At 45.6% G+C, this 22,274-nt stretch overlaps 1 protein-coding gene across 1 annotated transcript in view; it reads right to left on the bottom strand.

The window, feature by feature from the left end:
• TLL2 (tolloid like 2) overlaps window positions 1-22,274 on the bottom strand; it is a 172,816-nt gene that overhangs the window by 37,616 nt on the left and 112,926 nt on the right. Inside the window, exons 7-10 of the mRNA XM_074958542.1 lie at window positions 20,807-20,912; window positions 10,710-10,834; window positions 6,727-6,842; window positions 3,051-3,153 (exon numbers count right to left, since the gene is read on the bottom strand). Coding sequence (XP_074814643.1) covers window positions 3,051-3,153; window positions 6,727-6,842; window positions 10,710-10,834; window positions 20,807-20,912 — 450 coding nt within the window. The remainder of the gene's footprint in view (window positions 1-3,050; window positions 3,154-6,726; window positions 6,843-10,709; window positions 10,835-20,806; window positions 20,913-22,274) is intronic.

Raw genomic sequence — 22,274 nt, 5'->3', positions numbered from 1 at the left:
CTGAATGGAACAGTTTGCAAATCCCACTGTATTAAGGAGATTTTTTTGAAGAGCTTCAAATATTTGGCAGAAAAACTGAAGTGACGTAAAGCAAGGCTGCTGGAAGGACGATTCCTGAGGCGTGTGCTCACCCACAGTAAATAGTGACCACGGCACACGGACACTGACACTACGAACCCCACACCTCTGCTCCTCGAGACAGCCCCAAAGAAACTGCAGGGAGACCACAGCCTTGCTCCCTCCACCAGTGCCAGGTATCCACGCTACAGCAGAGCACTCTCCTACCTATACAGCCTTTACCAAAGCAGTCCCATGGCCCAGTCCTGCTCTGCCCAGGTGCAGTGCCATGGGTATACGTGATTAGCAGGCAGGAAACACATGGGAACCCAACTCAGCGTTGACGACGCATGGTCAGATGCCATGCTACTGCTGCCTAGGAGCAGGAAGGAGGTGCCTTTCATACCTATGGAGGGTTATGAACCTGTCTCTGCAGACACACCCTCCATCTTCCCTCTTTTAACCTCGTGCTAACCTGAGTGGAAGGAAGGCAGCGAGGCTATGCCCAATGGCTGTCCTTGCGTAGCCTCACTTGCACACCCTACTACACAACCTTGCTCTCTGCAGGCACAAGCCTTCATACTTTTCCCTGCTCACTCAAAGTACCTTGCCAACATGAAGCCTCACAACCCAGTATACTGGGCACTGAGTCTGGAAACGTCAAAGAGGCCTAATGTCAGTAGGAGTTCACTGAAAGCACCAGCCTAGCAGCCCGATTCCTCATTGGGTCGGGCAGTGCCATGCTGTTAACCTCAGTGATGCATCACGGGCTTACAGCTGCAAAGAGTGTGGCATTAATTGTCTCCCCTTGTGTGCTACAGTGGGGATCTGCACCATTTGATGGATGCGGACGCTGAGGGTAAGAAACTTGTCCAAGATGAAAGCGAGTTAGTGGCAGAGCTCTGAATAGAACCCTGGAGTCCTGACTCCCTGCTGGGAGCAGCAGACAGCGCTCTCTCCTCTAAAACACCCAAAGGCTCTTCCAGACACCTGTGCTCCCTCAAGAGGGACTTGAGGGCATGGCACAGGCTGCAGGAAATAAATGAACCACCAGGAACTTGAGACACTAGCGTTTTCTCACAGTGACTCAGCCGTACACGCAGCGCACTATCACATCAGCGCTAATTCATACTGTTCCAGAGGGAACCTGGAGACGATTACATGGGATCTGCCAGGGATGTGTACAAGCAGAGCCAGCAAAGAGTCCTTCTGACCCATGACACACACCAATCCAAAAGCAGATAATGTTCTCTCAGGTTCCGAAGTTTGTTGCCGAAGCAATGGTTGCCAGGATCTGGGTTCACCACGCTAACCCCCCTGCTAGGTCCACTCTTGCTGTTTGACCCATGTTTAACTGGTTTCCAAAAGGAGCCATGAGTTTATGTGAGACACCTTAAAGGGGCCTGATTGTCAGAAGGTGGGTGACTCAATGCTTGCTGAAAATCAGGTCCTCCCTTAACTGTCCCTCATTGAGCACTCAATAACTAAGACTCTCCAAATCACTAGTCAACCTTGGAAACATGAAGCTAGAAGGCCTGTGGGGTGGGTTGGGAACATGGTTACAACACAGTTCAGTCCTATATGTGCTGCAAGACTGATCTGTGCTTTAAATGCATCATTAGGGTTCACAAACCACGAGTGTCATGCTGACCAGAGGTACTATAACTGCCTGGTTTTTCCCTCTCAAGGCCTTTGGGATATTTCCCTCAACAGCTTCACACTTGGCCTGGTTGCCTTCTCTTCCCACTCTGAGAGAACGCCTACTTGGTGCTGAAGTCCACTTTTCAATCACTTAATTGGTTTCTAAGTATTATGGGACGGGGATGCACTCTAAAATCATGCCCCATGAGGTAGCAGGTTCAAATCCAACCTAGGCTTTTAGCAACCAAAAGCTGCTACCACTTGATGGCTGTTGAGTGGCTTGTATGAGATGACTTGGGTGTGCCCAGGCCTAGTTCCATGTGATAACAGCCAGTACTCTGACGACACCACCAAGGACCAAATGGATCATAAAGGCTGAACTAGGGCTGAGCCACATTGGCAGGACAGTGTGGGGGACTCTTTGCGAGCCCTGTCCCCCTCTCTCCCCCCAAAAATATTCAAACCCCTTCCCCACCCCCAGTGGATTTTCCTGAGGGGAAAGAAAATGGAGACAAGTCACTGCTCCAGATTCAGCTTGTCTAACAGGCAGCTGAATGCGAACGGGGTTACTCTCATGAGAGGCTGCGGACCAGGATAGGGGATATCAAAGAAAGTTAAAAGCTGAAGTGAGTGAGTTCTGGGGACAGTAGCCAATCAGAACAGGAGGATTTGCATACCAAGAAAACCATGTCGTCCATATGCTATCCCTGCACTGTGATAGGCTAAGGGCTATTAGCACAGTAGCCCAGTGAGTGCATACCTGTATTCTCATTAGTAACTGTAGTGTTATGGGTCTGTATCTGTACAGCTTCCCTAGGCCAGCGGGCTCAGAAGCCCATCTCAGTAGAATAGAATTAAACATATTTTAAGGGAATGTGATCTAGTGGTGGGTGCAGGGGACTGGGATTCAGGAGACCTGGCTTCTATTCCCAGCTCTGCCCACTGACTAACTGTGGAACCTTGGGCAAATCACTTCCCCATCTCTACCTCAGCTCTCCAGCTGCACAATCACTATCACTTCCCTACCTCACAAGGCAGCTGGAAGGACTATCACTTCCCTACCTCACAAGGCAGCTGGAAGGACTATCACTTCCCTACCTCACAAGGCAGCTGGGAGGTTGAACAGCTCCAGGCCTTCAAAAGGGTTTAGGTGCCTAACCACCACTGATTTCAATGGGAGTTAGGCTCCTAAAGACCTTTGAGGATCCAGCCTTAATTACTGTCTATTGAGCACTTTGGGATCCTTGGAAGAAAGGCGTTAGCGCCAGTCACCTTTGCTCCCAGCAACTGCAAGTGACCATTTGCATACTTTCCACACCATCCCTCTTTTAAAAAATGAAATAGCCACTCACCTAACAAGGGAGCCTTCCTCCAGTAGCCATCACGCACCTCCACATAATCATACCAGCACAGGCGACTTTTAAACAAGTCCATCGATGTGAAATTTAAAATGATCTGTGAACAGATGATGCACAGTTATCTTTGCCCAAGAAGCTATTCCACACTACAGATTAGATTCCATTGGTGCCGTTATTCTGCATATGAGCTTTAGATACAACAGGATTGACCAACTTTATTTTTTTGTAGCATCTTTCATTAAAAAAAAACCAAACTTTTACCTGATGGGTTTTTCGGAGCTAGAGAGTACAGGACAGCAGCCAGCACAACTAACTGGGGGAATTATGGAAAAGATGATGCAAATTGACTGCACAGGGAATAAAGAAAATGGTTACTATTACGTAAATTAGGACCAATTTAGGTTTTGTAGCCAAACAAAAAATGAGACGATAGGTTCACCCCATATGAATAAGGGGGAGAATACAAAATTAACATTTTCTCCAGGAAAAATCTTGATTTTGCTGAAATTTTTCAGTTTTCTGTCAGGAAAATTAAAATTAAATATTTTGATTTGGGTTGAGTTAACCCAAATCAAAACATTTGGGATTGTCAAACCAATTAAAATGTTCCGTTTCCAGCCAATTCAACATTAATCTGAGTCTGCTCCAATTGCTGTGGTGCATAATGGGAGTTGTAGTTTGGCTGACTCATGCCGCTATCCCTTTTGGACAGGTCTCTCTGGCCAGATTACGTCCTCCACAATAGACCACAGTCTCCCCTCTAGGTGAGCCACTGTGATGCATCACGGGAGATGTAGTCCAGCCAGGAAGCCCAGCCCACAGGGGAGAACAGAAGCAGGGAGTACCCAAACTACAACGTTCACAAGTTATTGCGAGGGCTGAAGCAAACAATGGTTAACATCACACAGAGCTGCAACAAAATGTTTCAATTTGATTCAACAAACCAAAAATGAAACCTTTCCATTCAGGAAAGTCTCAACATTTTCTTTTTAATTGAAAATGTTTCCACTTTTCCATACTGAAATGTTTCAGAGCGTCTCACTCTACCAAAAATTTCAGTATTTCAACTTTTTGTCCAAAATCAGCACAAGAAAAAAGTTGAAATATTGGATTTCCCCATGGAACGGAAATTCTGATTTTTGATCAGCTCTGAAAATAAGATTGTTTCATTTGAACATATGTTCTTGAGTGCTTTACAAGGCATGAATTAAGCTTCACACAACAGTGGTGTCTGGTAGGTAAGTATTATCCATTTTATTGAGGGGAAACTAAGTCATGTATGCTGCAGCTACACACAAAACAAAAACAATGAGGAGTCCTTGTGGCACCTTAGAGACTAGCAAATTTATTTGGGCATAAGCTTTCGCGGGCTATAACCCACTTCATCAGATGATGGAGTGAAAAAAAGTAGGCCGGTATAAATATACAGCACATGAAAAGATGGGAGTTGCCTTACCAAGTGGGGGGTCAGTGCTAACAAAGCTAATTAGGGTGGATGCGGCCCATTCCCAACAGTTGATAAGAAAGGGTGAATATCAACAGAGGGAAAATTACTTTTTGTAGTGCTAACGAGGCCAATTCAATCATGGCGGATGTGGCCCATTCCCAACAGTTGACAAGAAAACAAAAATATTTTCCAGCAATGGTGCAGTTCACTTCATCGTCCAAACTAAGGGCCGTGCAAAAGAGAAACACTTGGCAAAAGTGATGGAAGGTAACAAAAACTTTTTTTAAAAAACTCTCGGCTCAGTTACACCAGTGCAATCATGCTGACTCAGTGGGGCTGGCTCTGATTTAAGAGCATAATTTGTCCCATGATTTTTATCATGACAGTGTCCCTTTAAAGTATTCAGCCATAAGGCCACTAGCTGAGGGAGCATGAATTTTAGAGCTAGGGGGCTTATTTCTGAAAAGGGACCCTCCCATTTGCATCTGAGAGTTCCACCAAACCCAATGGACCTATTCAGGGTAGTAAGTGTTTGCAAGATTGGGCCCAGAGATTCATTTACATCTAATATCTCCCAAAAGAATAAGGCCATGCTACAAACAGGTTTCTATTATATATTCTGACCTAATAAACTAGATTATTAAAACTGGAAAGATTTTTAAAAATGCTATTTACTTTTCATTATTTACCCTTTATCACTTTCTGCACTTCTCTGAACTGGGACAATGAAAACAGACTAGTCAGTTTCAGTTCAGTTTACAGACAGCATCTGGGGCTCACACACTAACTCAACGCGGCAATGTCTTGGCTGCAAACACCACAGGGGAAGGTCTATTTTATTTATTTTAAAATGCTGGATTATTTTTCCCTTTAAATGGCACTAAGATTTTGTAAACATTTGTTTTTCATAGAACTTAAATTTTGGGTCACATCTGACCTAACCCTCATAACTGAAGCAGAGACACACATAAAGAGCGTATAGCAGTTTGAATCATTTTAAAACCATCAAATAATATTATTTAAGAGCGTGCACTGTTCTTGGAAATTTTTCTAATATCAGAAGGTTTCTGACTGGGCCTGATCTTGCCAGGACTCTCACATCTCAGGACTAGACCCAGAGGCAATGGAACCCAGTGATGCCAGATCTCAGGCTCAGATTCCTCAAAGGTAGTAAGGCAGCTCGCTCTGGGAGTTAGGCACCTAAATCCATGTGAAGGTCTGGGCCTCAGGCCTTGAATGAGGTAGCTCGGCAGAAAGTTGGGGATTGGTCCTGCTTTGAGCAGGGGGTTGGACTAGATGACCTCCTGAGGTCCCTTCCAACCCTGATATTCTATGAAAGGCAGCTGTACGCAAATGTTTGCTGAAGTGGGATCTATGGTTTCTTTCTGCACTATGATCTATGGTTTTTAGGGTGCATCTGAAATGCTTCTCTACAGAGTTTACTGATCAGCTGCCATGCAGAGGAGTTTCCACGCAGGGCACCACACTTGTTGCAGCCTGACATGATGCAAAGGGGTTGAGTGCAGTGGTGTTAATAGATTAAGGAAAGATTTCATTTCCACTGGAAGATCAATAAAAACAAAGGAAACTGAAAAGCAAATGGAGGAAGCAACTGATTGAGGCTCAGCAGGTCTTGCAATCTGAAGACATCTGAAGATGGGTGGGCGGCATTCCAGCTGACAGCAGCATTTCCCTGTGCAGGTGATGTCTTGGATTCTCAGTCCCCCTTCAGGAACCAATTGCTTACAACTTTATGGAATTAGTCAGAGTGGTAGGAAGGAAGCTTTGAGAGGTGTGCATCTGAGCTCTCAGTGCAGCCAGAGCTAGCAGGCTGTTGGATGGCTAGCAGGCAAGTAAGGACCACCAGGGAAGGCCAGCAGGCACCTAGAAGAGACGCTGTACCCTGGATTCTGGCTTTCCACACACTTAGTATTAGTCCTACTTCTCCCCCACCCCAAGTGGAAGGACCCATTATTATGCTGCACTGATGATTTCTCAAAGCTGCATAGGTCCCCTACCATGGAAGCTGGTACTCCGTGATCATTGGCTCCACTTACCTGTGCAAGACTCCACCAGATGAGCCTCTACTTAGATTGGGTGCACAGCCTCTGCATTCAGAATGAAAACAGGTGTGGCCGAGGGCATCCCAGCAAGTTGCAAATGCAACCATCAGGCAAAACCACATGCCTGTAAACTGCAGATACAATTTGCAGTCTAACCTACCTTCTCTCCAGGAGTCACAGATATTCTCCACACGCAATGGGAATAGGAAGGATAGCCATTTGGAAAACCAGGAGCAGAGAAATTCCCCGTTGTGTCCTGCAAGGTCTCCCCACAAGCTATGTAATTGAAAGACAGCAGCAAAGAGTTACTATCTGAAAGAAGCTAGTCAGAGTTTATCAAGCTGTTTTTGATCTTCTATTGTGGGTACCGGTAGCGAGCTAGACAGCCTTGCAGCTCTAGATCACTGACTCAACTCCAACTTCATTCGGTAGTGATCAGTGGTCATTCCCATCTCTGTGGGTCTGGTGGCCTCGGTGAAGTTCATCAGCATCCATGGGATAAGAAAGATTTATCCCGCTGGGGATGCTGAGAAAATAGATCATTACAAAGGTGATCTCCCCTCCCTCTGCGCCACGTACTTTTTTAAATATATTTTTTAATTATCTGAATTGTGGTAGATCTTTTCTTTCCTCTCCGCCAAATGCAAAATTATTAAACCCAAAGCCTGCCACTAGAAAAGCTATTTTCCCTTCATTACAATCTGCTCAATAAAGTTCTCCTTAGTTACCATTGTTAATACTCTTTTTCGGGTTAAAACACTGTGACAAAAGCTAGCTGAGCCCCAAAGCACCCTCAGTTCACGGAGTCAACTCTGCATTGTAGCAAGATGCGGCATAAGATTTTAATGTCGAAGCTTTGTCCCGCTCTCCACCACGCGCTGTTTGTTGCCTGTTGCAGCAGGGGAGACGTAGATCTCAGAAAGTTTTTAAACACCATTCTTTAGACAACAGGTTTCCAACCTCTGTGAAATCAGCTACAACTGTAGTTCCTGTTCACTGAGCCAGGAAGGAAGGGCTGGAATGTAGAATGACATATACACGTGCATAGCAGATGACGACTGACTGGGGCAGGAGACCCCACATTTCAAAGCGCCTATTTCACCCGCAGGGTTCAAAAGCTGCATGTGAATACACACAACGTGGAGCAGATATCAGACTGCTGCTCGACTGCTCTGCATTTCATAAACCTTGTGCCCACTCCCGTTCTAAAGTAGGGTCTGACCCTTGCTTGGTTTCCCCAGCAACTGTGAGGCAGCCCCCAAGAATCCTTCATTAAGCAGGAGCGCTTTGAAAGATTTGACAAGATGGAACATCTGCCTCCATTTCTCATGCAAATGCCATGAACGCTACTCGGCCTGGCACCACTGACACTGCCTGACGCGGCGGGTTGCTCACTAATTTTTCAGCCTTGATCACAATTAGAGGGGTGGGTTGGAACCTGGAGGTGAAGAGAGACCGGCCCCATTCAGGACACTTAATAGATGAAAAAATGTCATCACCCAGGCCAGAAATCCTAATTACCCTACAGTACTTTGACCCACAACTTAACAGGCCAAACAGGAAAGATGACCTGCAGGCAGCAGCTGTGGGGCTTGGATGTACAAATGTCTTTGTCCTTCTGAATGGCTCATAAGGAAGTTTAAAGGTGAAGACACCAGGATGGAAAAGTCACAGATTCCAAGTAGAGACACAAGGTGAGCGAGGTCATCTCTTTTATTAGACCTGCTTCTTTTGGTGAAAGAGACAAGCTTAAAGACAAGAGAAGCTGGTCTAATAAAAGATATGACCTCACTCACCTTGTCTCTCTAATATCCTGGGACTGACATGGTTACAAGACCGCAAACAATGCAGGTAGTAAGTTTGTACATGCTAGATGCAGGGGCCTCAGAGGTGAAGCCAAACTCCTTGTAAAACTGCTAGAGAGCATCATGCAGCTTTTGAACCCTGCGGGTGAAACAGGCGCTTTGAAATGTGGGGTGTCATGCCCCAGTCAGTCATCATATAAGGGGGAAAGGCATGCCCCTCCTAGGGAAGTATTAGAAAACAGCAAATGAGATTCTAAAACTTCCGGCCTGCTCTCCATTCCTAACGGAAATAGCTATCAGCCCTGAGAAAACACGAGCCCTGATGCAACCACCAAGGGCCATCACACTGCCCTTTTTAGCTTCCAAGTGCTCTACAATGGAAATCAACTTCTCCACCCAGGCCCCACCCGTGTTTCTGGCAAGTATCATCACTCCATTCCACAGACGGGCGGAGCAAGGTACCCAGAGAAAGTGAAAGCCCCTGGGCCACAGAAAGAGCTAATGTCCCAGCTGAGATTACAGCTCCTGAGGGCTGATTCACAGAACTGTGTCCGCACTGCTAGTCCACACACCCGCAAATGCTGCATGCCTGAAAGGTCTGCCAGCTCCTGGGGCCAGACGTGGAAGTGCTCACAGGACTGGATTTAAAAAAATTCACATGGGGGGAAGGTGCTGGTCTCCTAGTGCCAGAGCCTGAAGGCTTTCACTTGTGGAGCAGGGGGAACGACCAACCCTCATTCTCCACACATCTGAGCTTTCCTGGCAGTACCTTCTCTTGGGGCTGTAAAGTCTCCATGGCCTATGCCATTCCCGGTCACATCACGCAAAAAAAAAAGCCAGTGATGAGGGTGATCTGCGAGGCGGATGCTTCAAGGAGACTGACTGAAACCTGCTATTTTTTGTTACCAGAACAGCAAGTCACTCTGGAGCCAGTCACCTTGAATCATCATTGATCGCTGGAAGGTTGGCTCGAGGAATATCTGACTGTTTGGGGGCATGTCCCAGGTTATCGGGCCTACCCACTAACAAATCGACACAGCTTTTCTGAGTGGGGGGAAAAAAGAACAACCGCTCAAACACAAGTTGCCTCCGTGGAGAGATCATTACAGGGCACACATATCATATTGCCCTAATTACACGGGATAAAGAGGATGATTGCTTTCAGCTAAACCGCAGTGCAGGTTGCAGGGGAATTAGTTTTGAGCTTGCTAAGTGCAATTACACAGTAATCTGCAGGATCATGTAATTACCGTGCAGATACTGGGTACTTACCAGCGAACAATAAAGGAGAGTTGGGAGTTACTTCCTAAAAGGTAAACATTCCCAGAAACTCTATTTGCTTATTAGTCCCGAAAGGGAGTGTGTTGGTGGGGAGGCAGGGTGTTGGTGTATTTGTATGGGGGGTGCGGGTGGGGGAGGGGTATGTTGAATTTACTTTCCCTTTACAAGTGACCAGCAAATGCTCAAAATAGGAGTGAACATAGTGCAGAGGTGGTAGTTCAATATCGCAGCAGCAAGAGCCCAATAAGGGATTTTAGCATGGCAGGGCAACAAGGTAGGCAAGTTTGACATTTTTCCCTTTTATCCCCTGTGATTTGGGGTATGCAGCACATTACCCAGCAGCTTGAAGGGATGTGTTTCCAGGGATGGTGCCCATGGAATAGTTCTACCTCCTCTCAGACTGTGACCCCGGAAGACTCAAGAATTGCCCCCTCCCTTCTAAACCACCAGCATGGCTACTTCTGACAGGAAAAGCGGCTGCCCCCTTAGCAGTGGGAATTTGGAAAGTGCCGTGGGGTGGGGGTGAAAAGACCATGCTTTTAAACAGACTGGGCTTACTCCCCCATTCACTTAGACGCCAAGAACGAGGCGTAAGAGCTCCCCTTCTCCTCACCAGATTAGCAGACTAGGACAGCCTGGCCCGAAGCAAACAAGCCGTGGAAGATTGGTCCCTACCTGGATAATAGACTCTGAACAGGGTGCAGCAATGCACTTTCTCTACTGAAAAATGGTGGGGGAGGACAGCTAGACTTTAGCTTCCTTTTCAGCAAAGCATGCTGGGAAGGGAAGGAGTCTAGGGACCTATCAAATGCAGGCACTACCACCTCCCAGTCACTGCAGGGGAAGAGAGTAAAGAGTTCTAAGCCTTAAAAAAATCCGGACTACTGACAAAGTACTAATAAATGTTCAGTTCCCCCAGCTTGAAGCACTTGGATGGTCCACCCTCTCAGAGCTCTTTCCTCAAAGGGATCGTTAACATGCTATTGACCTCTGGAGCCTTCCAGATAAAGCACGTGTATGGAACAGAGCTGGAGCCATCTGCACTGGCCATATTTACCTGGGCACTTGTACAACTTCCTCGCCTGAGCAATGTCTCCCTGACTCAGACGAATGCGCTGACCAATAGTTGGCCGAACCCCACTGTCATCTCGACGGGGAAGGATGGTGTCCAGGAAGACCCCTCTGGAGAGAGAGAGAGACGGACAGCAGTGAAGATGGCATGATGTACTGAGGGCAATCATGGTTCAGTATGAGAATCCCATGACCACATACTCTGTGCTAGCAGGAAGGGGGAACAGAATCTGACTGGACAATGTATTTTATGAGAAATTTCTGCTTTGACATTCATGTTCTCCCAACACCTGATAGCTTCCAAATGCGCAGGCATCTCTGCCAACTTAGTAAATTCCTCTCTGGGACTAGCAGAGGCTGCGGCTGCTTCTATTTCAGCACAAACACTTTACTTACCATAAATCAGAGAAAGCAATAAAATATCCTTTTACAAGGTTCACATCAACATACGCCCACTGGACCAACAATAGCACAGATTGGACAGCATGGCCATGGGAGCAGCGTGGGGAGTCTGTGCTTGGGATTGTGCTCGTAGTGATCATTGCGGACTGAGACTACTATAGACCTGCCATTCTTAGATATTAAAACCAAGAGGCTCCTCTGCTCGTGTCTAACTCATCCCCACTCTTGGTCCCTTTGAGCTGGCCAAGCCTCCGAGCCAATGACACTCTTTGTATCTTTTTCCCATTCTCTTCTTTGTGCTTGCTTCTATGTTGGCATTTATTCTCAGCACTCCTTCCCCATGTCCGAGACCTTGATTCAACACAGGATTTAAGCACATGCTTCGCTTCCAGCACGCAAGCAGCTCCACTGAAATCAACGTACTTATGGTGCAAGGGTTTTTAATGCAAAAGCTACTTCAATGTAACATTACAGGGAGGCAGTGGAGCCTAGTAGATAGAGCACTGGACGGGGCTTAAGGAGATCTGGATTCTATTCCCAGCTCAGCCCCCGGCCTGCTGGGTGACCTTGGGCAAGTCACTTCACTTTCCTCATCTGCAAAAGGAGGATAATGATACTGAACTCCTTTGTAAAGTGCTTTGAGATCTCTGGATGAAAAGTCCTGTGAAAGAGGTAAAATGTGGGGAGAAAGTCAGAAAATGGAAGTTTAGGGTCTTAAAACTAAGTTAACTCAGCCGTGCTACCCATCACCCCAAAATACATTCTGAGTCTCATAGTGCAGATTGTAGTGACATGTTTGAACAGAGATTGTCAGTTCCTTGGGATATGGCTTGTCGTCCTATGACCACAGTCCTGAGGGGAGCCCGAGGAAAGGCAGGGCTGAGAGCAATAAGATTATTGCAATCCAGGTAGGCCCAGGTCCAACAAAGTGTTAAGGTAGGTGTTTAACTTCAAGCATATGAGTCATGCCACTGATGTCAATGGGACTATGCATGGGTGTAATTACTTTGTTGGCTGGGAATGTTGGAGAGTGTGGAGGTTTTCTTTGTTTTAATTTGAATAAAGACAGGCAGAGTAGTAGTGATTAAAGTCGGTCAAAAATTCCTTCCATGTTTTTTCAACAGAAAACATCTTTCGATGAAACAAGTTTTTGTGAACAATCTCGTGTGAGAATGTTGAGGTTTTTGTGGAAAAAAACAATTTTCATATTTAAAAAATAAATTCCCAAAACACGCGAATTCAGTGATGTTTCTAAGCAAAGGGTGCCACTGTCTATCATGACACATTTGTCCGTTGCTAACTTTGACCAACTTTAACGCTTCAGGCTGAAATTTTCCTTGCCCGGTGTCTGCTCTGGGCTGAATTTGGATAAGAAGCTTGAGCAGAAACAGTTCCTCCATTTCCAGGAATAAGGTTACTGGAAAAACAGGTAGTTTTGCCAATAGTAAAAACTTTTTTGACCACCTCAGGGGTTCGTAGAATAATCTGATATTTGGCAAGAGGGTATTTCTGGGGTCAGAGAAATGCCTTTTTCTGTCCCGATGGTCAAATCTGGAAGGATTTTAAAGTTATAAGTGAAATTGTCCTATGCACATGCTCAGTAGGAGTCATTATATGCTTGCTCTTAATTGTTTGAAATGTTCCACCTGCAATGCCGATGCTCCCAGGTCCCTCCAACATCATACACACAGAAGCGTCAACCAAGTCACTGGCAGAATGGAACCATCTCCTTCCAGGGTCATTGTCCACCATCAAAACAACCTTTGGCCTAGAGGAAGGTGCACTGGGCTGGGATCCAAAAGACCATATCTTCTAGTCCCGCTTTTTCCTCCAACTTAATTCTGTGCCCTTCGCAACCCTTACTGAGCAAGGTCCTACTTTAGGAGTTAATCTAGTATAGATTTCGCCCACTTTACAAATGAGGATGTATAACATCGCTTCTGGCAGAGCTCAGAGTAGATCCCAGAGGTTTCATATCACAGACCCAAGTCTCATCGACTTAGCCACACTGACTTTCAGAATGAACATGCTACATCTATGTGCTTGGCTATGGTGTTCAGATGGGACTACCCACCCTCAAAGTGCTCTGGCACACAGATTAATAAGCACTATCTAAATGCAAAAGATAGCAACTCAGGAGTCCTAACTCCCAATCCCCTTCTTGAACCACTAGTCCACACTCCCCTCCCAGAGCTTGGAACTGAACCCAGGAATCCTGATCCTCTCCTTTCCCTCCCCCACATTCACCTGCTGTCTAGCAAATGTTGTATAACCTGATGGCAAAGAGTGTTGTAACTCTTGATTGGCTAAAGGAAATATCCAATAACCCTCCAATCAGTGGCATCCACTGCTGCTATCTGCTAATTAATTACTGCTTTAGTTCAAGTGGTGATACTCTTAGGATTAATGTGAGTATGGTACTTGGCACAATACAGTGCTATATCAACCCTATGAAGTTATTAACTACGCTTAAGAAATGATGAGCATTCACAACCCCAGCTGAGGTCAGTGGAGCTGTGGGTTTTCAGGACCTCTGGGAAAGTCAGTTCTTTGATATCAAGCTGGGCACCCAGAATTATTAGACAATTCTGCAAATTGTGGCCTAAATCTGCATCTGATTTCCCAGGTGTAAAATGGAGACAATACATCCCTACCTCCCAGGGTCAAGTCCAAAAGGATATGCAGTACTTTATGTTCAGGACAGGGTGTGAATGGCGCACACAAAATAGCACAAGAAGCCACACACTGAAAAAAGAAAACAAATATTGAACAGCTGGGCACTGCCCCACCTGTGTACTGATTGGGGTGGGGGTCTCAGGGAAAAAATAGTCCGAGAACGTAATTAAAGGCTGAACTGTAATGCAAGGGGGCTTAATGAAGGTGGAATGGGAGACCTTAATTCTAATTTTTGACTGTGCAACTTTAATGTTAAGTTTTTGTCTGGAATACAGGAAGATATCTTTGATGACTCACTACTTGTGGTCTTGGTGGGGGAAGAGGGCATTACTTTCTAATCCTGTCTTCCTGACTAATTGGCTTAACACATTCCTGTGTGTGCATCAGCCTGCGTACTAGAAAGTACAAGTCTGGAGCCACATTGCGTATCTTGCACGACATTTCCTCATGTGCAATAACCAGCGTCCATTGTTGTAAAGTATATTTTGCCCTCATTAGGGGCTCTTATGCCTGCAGTCAAATTCCCATTGTCACTAACGCGAATTATAATTGGGGAGGGAGATGAGGTTGCTGATCCACAGAGAATCGTGTGCCACTAGCCAGAGGAATTACCCCATTAGCTCAACTGACAGCAGCTCATGACTGTAGTGCTGGAATTCTGGGGTTCAATCCCCAGTGACACCCACTACTGGCAGCTGTTACATGGTGACACAGATCCCTACTGTCTGGCACTGTCTCATGCAGGCCCGCTGACAGCAATTCCAGGCGGCAGGGCCAGGGCTGTCCCTAAGGTGGTCCTGGGCCCCGGAGTGGAAATGACAAATCCGTCCCTTCTGGGATTGACCACACTGGCCAATAGTGCTGGCCCACAGGGCCCCCCAAAGCGCAGAACTGGGAGTGGTCACCCCAATTTGCCGTACCCTAGGGATGGCTCTGCCCAAGGCTGAACAGTCAATGGGCCTCCTAGAAAGGTCTGCCTAACATTTGGGCAGTGCTGCACCTGTGCTGGCTGGTGCCTAGCAAGCTGCCAGCTGTGCTGCTGGGCGCATTCTTCCACATGCCCGCCCAGCTGCCTTTGCCACCGCCAGTACCACCACGCACATACCTAGCAGCCCTGTGGCCTGCCTGGGCGTTTAAAAGGGCCCTGGGCTCCTGGCAGCTGCTACCATGGCAGTGGCCTGGGGCCCTTTTAAATAGCCCAGGCCCCTGGACACTTGCCCCCTTTGCCCCTCCTGGGCCTGGTCCCATGCTTCCGATGCATCCGATGAAGTGAGCTGTAGCTCACGAAAGCTTATGCTCAGATAAATTGGTTAGTCTCTAAGGTGCCACTAGTACTCCTTTTCTTTTTGCAAATACAGACTAACACGGCTGCTACTCTGAAACCAGTTTGGATTAGGGGCTTGGAACCTAGTTGAATGACTATGATGGAGAAAGAAATGGAGTACTTGTGGCACCTTAGAGACTAACCAATTTATTTGAGCATGAGCTTTCGTGAGCTACAGCTCACTTCAGCTGTAGCTCACGAAAGCTCATGCTCAAATAAATTGGTTAGTCTCTAAGGTGCCACAAGTACTCCTTTTCTTTTCGCGAATACAGACTAACACGGCTGTTACTCTGAAACCTATGATGGAGAAGCCATCATACAGCAATCTAGGGCTATCAGCTTTGAATGTCTCTCACCTAATGGCTCATTGCCATAGGACAATGGACTCAACACAGGAGCCTGACTGGGAGAAGGGTCTGGCAGTTCCCAGCCAGCGCACATGGGCAAAAAGGGACTGAGTGTATTTAAAAGAGGTTTCTCTGAGAAAAGTGGCAGTGGCCACAGTCACATGCCAGAAGACTGGGCTGAGGAGAGAGAGAGACCAGGCCAAGCCTGAAATGCTGACCAGCTCTTTGGGGGAGGTTGCGTCTCAGGATCGCTGATTATTTTGCAAAGATCGGTAAAGGTGCCTGTGGTTAAGAAGTTCCTTGGCGGAGCCTACGTCCCTCGCTTGTCTGCTGCATTGTCCCTGAGGGGGTTATCTGAGAAGCTCGGAGCACCATAGAGAGGTGGAACTCTGAGGGAGCACGTATAAGCAACTAGAGGCTCTAGAGGGCTCGGGCACTGGTTTGTGGGTTCAAGGTGGCTGGGCAGGGCAGCCCACATCTTAATGAAGGGTATCAGACACTGGGTCTGCACCTGGGAGCGTGCCTCAGAGCCAGCAACAGTGGCCAATCACCACTTAGACAACACAACGGGCACAGAGGACTGTAGGATACAGTGTTGGGTCCCCTCAGCAGAATGGTGTCCATGCAGAGAGGAGCTGCCATTAGTGGGTGTCACTGGGGATTGAACCCCAGAATTCCAGCACTACAGTCATGAGCTGCTCTCAGTTGAGCTAATGGGGTATTTCCTCTGTCTTGGCCAGGTTGTGACAGAGGTGTATGGAAATACAAGTCGTCCCTGGTCCCTGGAGAACGTAGCCATATGAATACAGAGCTCCTGCTACATTATTAATTAAAAAAAAAATAAAACGCAACACCACTAAGTACTTGAAAGTGAAGAAATCAAATTCCAGACAAACGGAGTCATGACCATCATTAATGACAGGTACCCAGTACATTGTACTTATAAAGCATCCTATGGATTAGGTATGACAAAGTAACAGGGAAAACTGCTTGTCATATTTAGGCACTTAAATTCAGTGCTAAATTACTGCGCTAACTCCCTCATTGCTTGCCTTGTGCCAAAGGAAGGATGCGTTGCACTGGGGTGTGCAACTAAATTAGCAGCATCCTCTATTACACCAGGAAGGCTGGATGATAAACTGTAACTAAAGTATGACCATACAGATTGTGTAGAGAAGTCACTTTAAAATCCCAGGAAACAAAGTCAATCTTCAGAACATGAATATTAGAACTGTTTCAGAGAACGGAGCAGAGATTGCTTCACCCATCACGGAAGCGAAGCCACCTCTGGTGGGGAACAAGGCAATTTTCCAGCAGTGCACAGTAGCACCAGGCAGTAGTTTAGGTCAAGAGGAGAAGAATGAAGAATCCCAATTAAACTGCAGGAGAAGTTCAGCGAAGCAGAATGCAGCCATCCACCCTGAAATTTGCTCAGGGCACTAGAGTTAACACACTACTCTTGAAAAAACAGCAGTGTGAGCAGGATCTCAATGTTGTCCGGTCTAAAAGAAAGTGCTTGCAGCATTAAGTAGGTGTCTTGTAGCGAATCATAGCCGTTCCCACAAGCCCAAAGCCCTGCTGTACGGCTATTCCATACCCTGGCTCCAGGCTGGGATGGGAAAGGAACGATTCCATTTTCCAACTCTCAGCCACCAAACACAGGTCCTCTCTGCACAGCTTCATGCATCAGCTGAGAATTTGGGCCACACTTTGCCTGCACCTTTTCCTTTCATTAAAAACACTCACAGGATATGTAAAGCTTGCATGCCGGCGCTGCCTGCTTACTCCAGATACAAAACTAATGCCCACAGAAGTGCTTAGCACTCACTTGAATTATTGCAAAAAGACCATTGCTGGGGCAGCGATGGGTCAGGAAGACAAAAGGTTTAGAGAACAGATGAAAAACACACAATTATATTGCAAAGAATTATTGCCATTTTTGGCCTTTCAATAGTCTGAAGAGTTCTGGATTTCAAGGGATGCAGACTAAGGCATCTACAGTATAAATGGAGGTAATATCTTAATCCTGCTTTTGTGTGAGACAATTCTTACCATCTGAACTCCACTGAACTCTGGAAGGGCTCAGCAGATGCCCCAAGGGAAGAAAAACTGCCTGCTCCAGGTTATCTGACACAAAGACATCTCTGAATGCAGTAAGCACCTTTCCCGCACCCCTCCCCAGAGCAGGCAACGCTACTGCACATTTCATAATTCTTCCTGCTGACCACAGCGGATTTTAATCATGCATCAACAAGAGAGCAAAGTAATAGGTGTGGCACGTCCATAAAACTAGAGAGGTTAACAAAAATATTTGTGTTAAATTTTAGCAATGAAGAACACACATGAAAGTGGTCCTCTTTCCAAGTGAAAAGATGCAATAATTAATAATATGCAATAATATTAATGCAATAAAAAGGTTTGCAGTGTGGATGTGCTTGAAAGAAATGGATTCCATCTTGCAAACTCTGGTGCACTGGACTAATTGGGAGTTCCAGGTGCACCAGCAGTGCAGTACCGGGAGTTAGGGGAGAGCTTTCCAGTAGGTCAGACACTTCACAAGTCAGTTGCAGAGCTGAATTTGTGAGTAATTTTTTAACACTGGCTAAAGATTCCAGATTAATAGCCCAACAGAATACAATCCTGCATTCATGGAATGGGCAGCAGGAGTACAATTTTTCCAGCACTGCCCTCCATGCTGACTGAAGAGACCACGTGTAGGGGAGAGATGGGAGCTGAGTATGTATGGCCCATGCAAAGATGGACTCCCTTCTTTGCAGCTTTGATGATAATTAGCTGGAGCAGGAACTTGGAAAGAAAGCCTCAGCTCATTCACAGAAGCCACTGACCACCATCATTTTGGGTCACTGTCCATATGGGCTGGATGCAAAGGCTCTGCATCCCATCCCCAGTCTCACCAAACCCTTGCTTCCAAGCCCTTCTGAGAGAACCTTACAACAGTTGAGGTCTAACTCAGTGACAATAGGTGGTTAAAAAGTCAGACATCTTTGCATATTGTGCACTGGGCAATCAGGCATTCTGGCAAGACAGTCTGAATTTAAGTCTCCCCCTAGTTCGAGCAAAGGATGAGATGATCATCTCTGCTGCCCTAAACATATGGCTCTGGAAATTTAAGCAGAAAGTGTGTCTGGTGCTTGGGATATGATCTCTTTGGGCAGCACAGTCAGAGAACCTGATTTTGAAAACACTATTGAATATAGTACGTACTACCACGAGATGTCCCTCTTCAAATCAATGGGACTGAATATTCACAGCAATAGGCACGACACACAGTAGAAACTGTTTAAAGAACAGGACCTTTAGAAGGGAAGCTGCTCTGGCTAGGACCTGCAACCTGACCTGTCTGTAAAATGCCACATACACCTAGCACAACTAAACAACAGTGATCTTATTTTCAGCGGTGCACAGAACCTACAGCTTTGGTGGAAACTATGGGTGCTCAACACCCGAGGAAAACTTTTATTTGGGTGCCTAACTTTAAGCACCCAAGTTGGAAATGTTTCAGAGTAGCAGCCGTGTTAGTCTGTATCCGCAAAAAGAACAGGAGTACTTGTGGCACCTTAGAGACTAACCAATTTATCTGAGCATAAGCTTTCGTGGGCTACAGCCCACTTCATCGGATGCATGCAGTATTTTCCACTGCATGCATCCGATGAAGTGGGCTGTAGCCCACGAAAGCTTATGCTCAGATAAATTTGTTAGTCTCTAAGGTGCCACAAGTACTCCTGTTCTTTTTGCCAAATTGGAAATGTAGGCCAAAGATTCTTATATTCACCCCTCTCCAACTAACCATTGAAAGGGGAAAGGAGTTAGCAACTTCCTCTCTCCTTTTATAATTCTACAGTCCATAGTCATAAGTCTGTAGTGCATAGCAGAGGGTACTTGATCACGTACAGCAATAATAAAATAATTGAAGTTATTGATTGGTATTTACAACTTAACTTCTATCTTAGCAAAGTGATTTGTCTGGGAGTGTTAAGGAAATAAAGCTTAATGCATTGCTGCAATTCAAAAGCACAAGTCTGAAAACCAGGAAGCTCAAAGCTAAGTTCAGAATTATCCTCACACACAACCATGCTGTGTAACACTGAAGTCCCCTGTACAATAAAGGAGTTGGTTGGATTGTGGGAGCTGGCATCACACACTTATCTACATACTCATCACAGCATCTGACTCTCAGATACTTAGCTCAATATCTTCTAAAAAATAATTTTCCTCCAGTCTTCCACTTACAGTGACAGGAGAGGTTTTTGGAACAAGTCCCTTTTCAGACAGAAGAGATTTTGAGTGTATGTGGTCCCTGGAATGTGAATGTCAAGGTTTACATTACTAATCTAAGTTTCCTTGCTAAGGCAATGGTGTGCCACTGCTTTTGTAGAATCAAGGACACTGCTCAGAGCTGTGTGAGCAGGAGAATTATGTCAGGTCACTGCTTGTTTACACATATGTAAATGGCTCTTCTTGGGCAGGGATGCTTGGCACGGTCTTGATTAACTGAGCTGAAAGTTCCCCAGGGATACCCCCCATACCCGGCCCTCACTCCACCCAGCTCAGAGCACAAGTAGGTAAATTTCAGTCATCAGCATCACGAACCTCTCAACAAGTTGTATTTTTTAGCTTGCTAATCATGACAGAAGGATAAGCCAGGATTCCAGCTCCTAAAAATGGTTATGTCTTGTCAGCAGCATCTTTGTTTGTTTGTATTGTCCTGTAAGATGGATGGGAATTCTGCAATTATTTAACATGCTCCCACAAGCTTCAGCTACATAAGGACCCAAAATGGACTGCTCCACCAGTGACAGCCATCCATTCTAGCCTGCACCAGTGGTGAGTTGCAGGTCCTAAAGTCTAGACAAGACCAGTGGGGGCAGAATTGGGTCCAGATATATGGGCCCAATTCCCACCGACACTCACATTTTGACCTTCGCTATCCTTGCAGTGGGAGGAGCAAGCTAAGAGCACTCAGAGTCACTTCAACTGGGGAGGAAGGAGAGAATGCCGACACCAGCCAGGAAGTACCTGGTTTCTCTATAGTATATTTGGAGGTCAGGTCTTACGGGTATTTGTGCAAGGTGGAGGTCAGGGTAGTGGGGAAGAGGACAGGATTTGCCCATGTTTCCACTGAGTCATTTTTATGTTTCTGCTTTATGAAGCTCGCCGGGTAAATTCCTGCAGCTTGATACATCCTTCATCTGAAATCGTTGCATATGCCATACTTATCTGCAATAAACTCACAGCTCTCCTTCTAGCCGCTACACAGCCTGGGTAGCCAGGCGCTATATAAAGTAGTAAAGAGAAATAACCTTGGATTCCGACCTTGAGAAGGTGTTCCGGGCGTAGTGCATGATGCTGTCAAAGTCATAGGTTTCTCCCAGAGAATTCACTTCCCCGGCTTCCATCTTTAAGAAGTTGTACTCCTGACCTACGACACAAGGCTCCATTAAAAGGAAAAATGTTTCTTGGAAATCTGAAAGTCTTGCTCAAAAGAGCACTCATAAGCCAAGCGATGCAAATAAATAATTTTTGGTTTGGTGGCCAAATCACCAAAATAAAAATTAGAAAATATTTTCATTTTGGGTCAACCCAAAATAAATGTTTCAAATTTTTTGTCTGCAGTGTTGTAGTCATGTTGGTTGCAGGATATTAGAGAGACAAGGTGGATGAGGTAATATATTTTATTGGACCGACTTCTGTTGGTGACAGAGACAGGCTTTTGAATTTACTCAGAAGAGCAGCTCTGGGTAAGCTCGAACGCTCTTCTCTTTCACCGATAGAAGATGGTCCAATAAGAGACATTATCTCATCCACCTGCTGTCTCAGATTTTTTGGCAAAACGAAAAAGTTGAAAATAAAATTGGTTTGGGTGGAATGAAACATTTCATTTTGGGTTTTTTTAAAACCTGTTTAAAAATAAAATCAAGAGTAAATTTGAACCAAGTTTTGAATAAAAACAAAACATTCTGTTTTGAAAACATCACAAGAAAAACATTGACTTCTTTTTATTTATTTTTTTGCTCAAATAATTTGGCCAATTTGACACAAATTCACAGCATGCTTCAGGTAACCTAAAACTATATAGTTCAGTGAAAAAATGCTTTGTCAGAAAAGTTTCACCCAGCTCTACTCAAAAGGGATATTTCTGAATGGTCTACGTAAAATGTATTATACCTGCTGAGACGTACAAAGGGCCTAAAATGAAGAACAAGTCTCTGTTGGGCCCAACCCCCTTTCCATATTGGTTTCAAAATACATTTGATCCTATTTCTCCCATATAAATTTACCACAAGAAATGCTCTGGAAAAGTCAGTCCCAGCCTAGCACATGTCCTGTAGTGCTTGTTGTCATACTGGAAAAGTTAAAGAGAGCTCACAAGTATGACTAACTTATCCAGCTCTCGTCCTAATGTACATAACCAGATAGGTAAAACAACATCTGGCATCAAGGGAAGCACCAGTACCATTTACATTTCTGAAGTTAGCAAAATAATGACCGGGCTTCTCAGCTATCTTGTAAGTTCCTTTAATACAATTCTGTTTAGTAAATATCTATGGCTGAGAATTCCAGAAGCAAATAGTGACATTAAAGGGGACTGGATCCTACCCTCTGAAAATTCTCCTCCCAGTGTATTAAAATCGCTAGTCACTTGAATATTTTGGCCCTCTTTCTCTGCAATGCCTGGCATTGTAGTGTGGTTTCCTTTTGCAGTAACTGAGGCTACCCGCTGTAACTCTTAGCTGAAGGGGAGTTGTGCACAAGCCCAGGGAGATTTGAGGTTTCCACCACA

The sequence above is a fragment of the Natator depressus genome, chromosome 7 (genome assembly GCF_965152275.1).
Source record: "Natator depressus isolate rNatDep1 chromosome 7, rNatDep2.hap1, whole genome shotgun sequence".
In the NCBI taxonomy this organism is placed as follows: domain Eukaryota; kingdom Metazoa; phylum Chordata; order Testudines; family Cheloniidae; genus Natator; species Natator depressus.
This window is presented reverse-complemented; position numbering and strand designations above follow the sequence as displayed.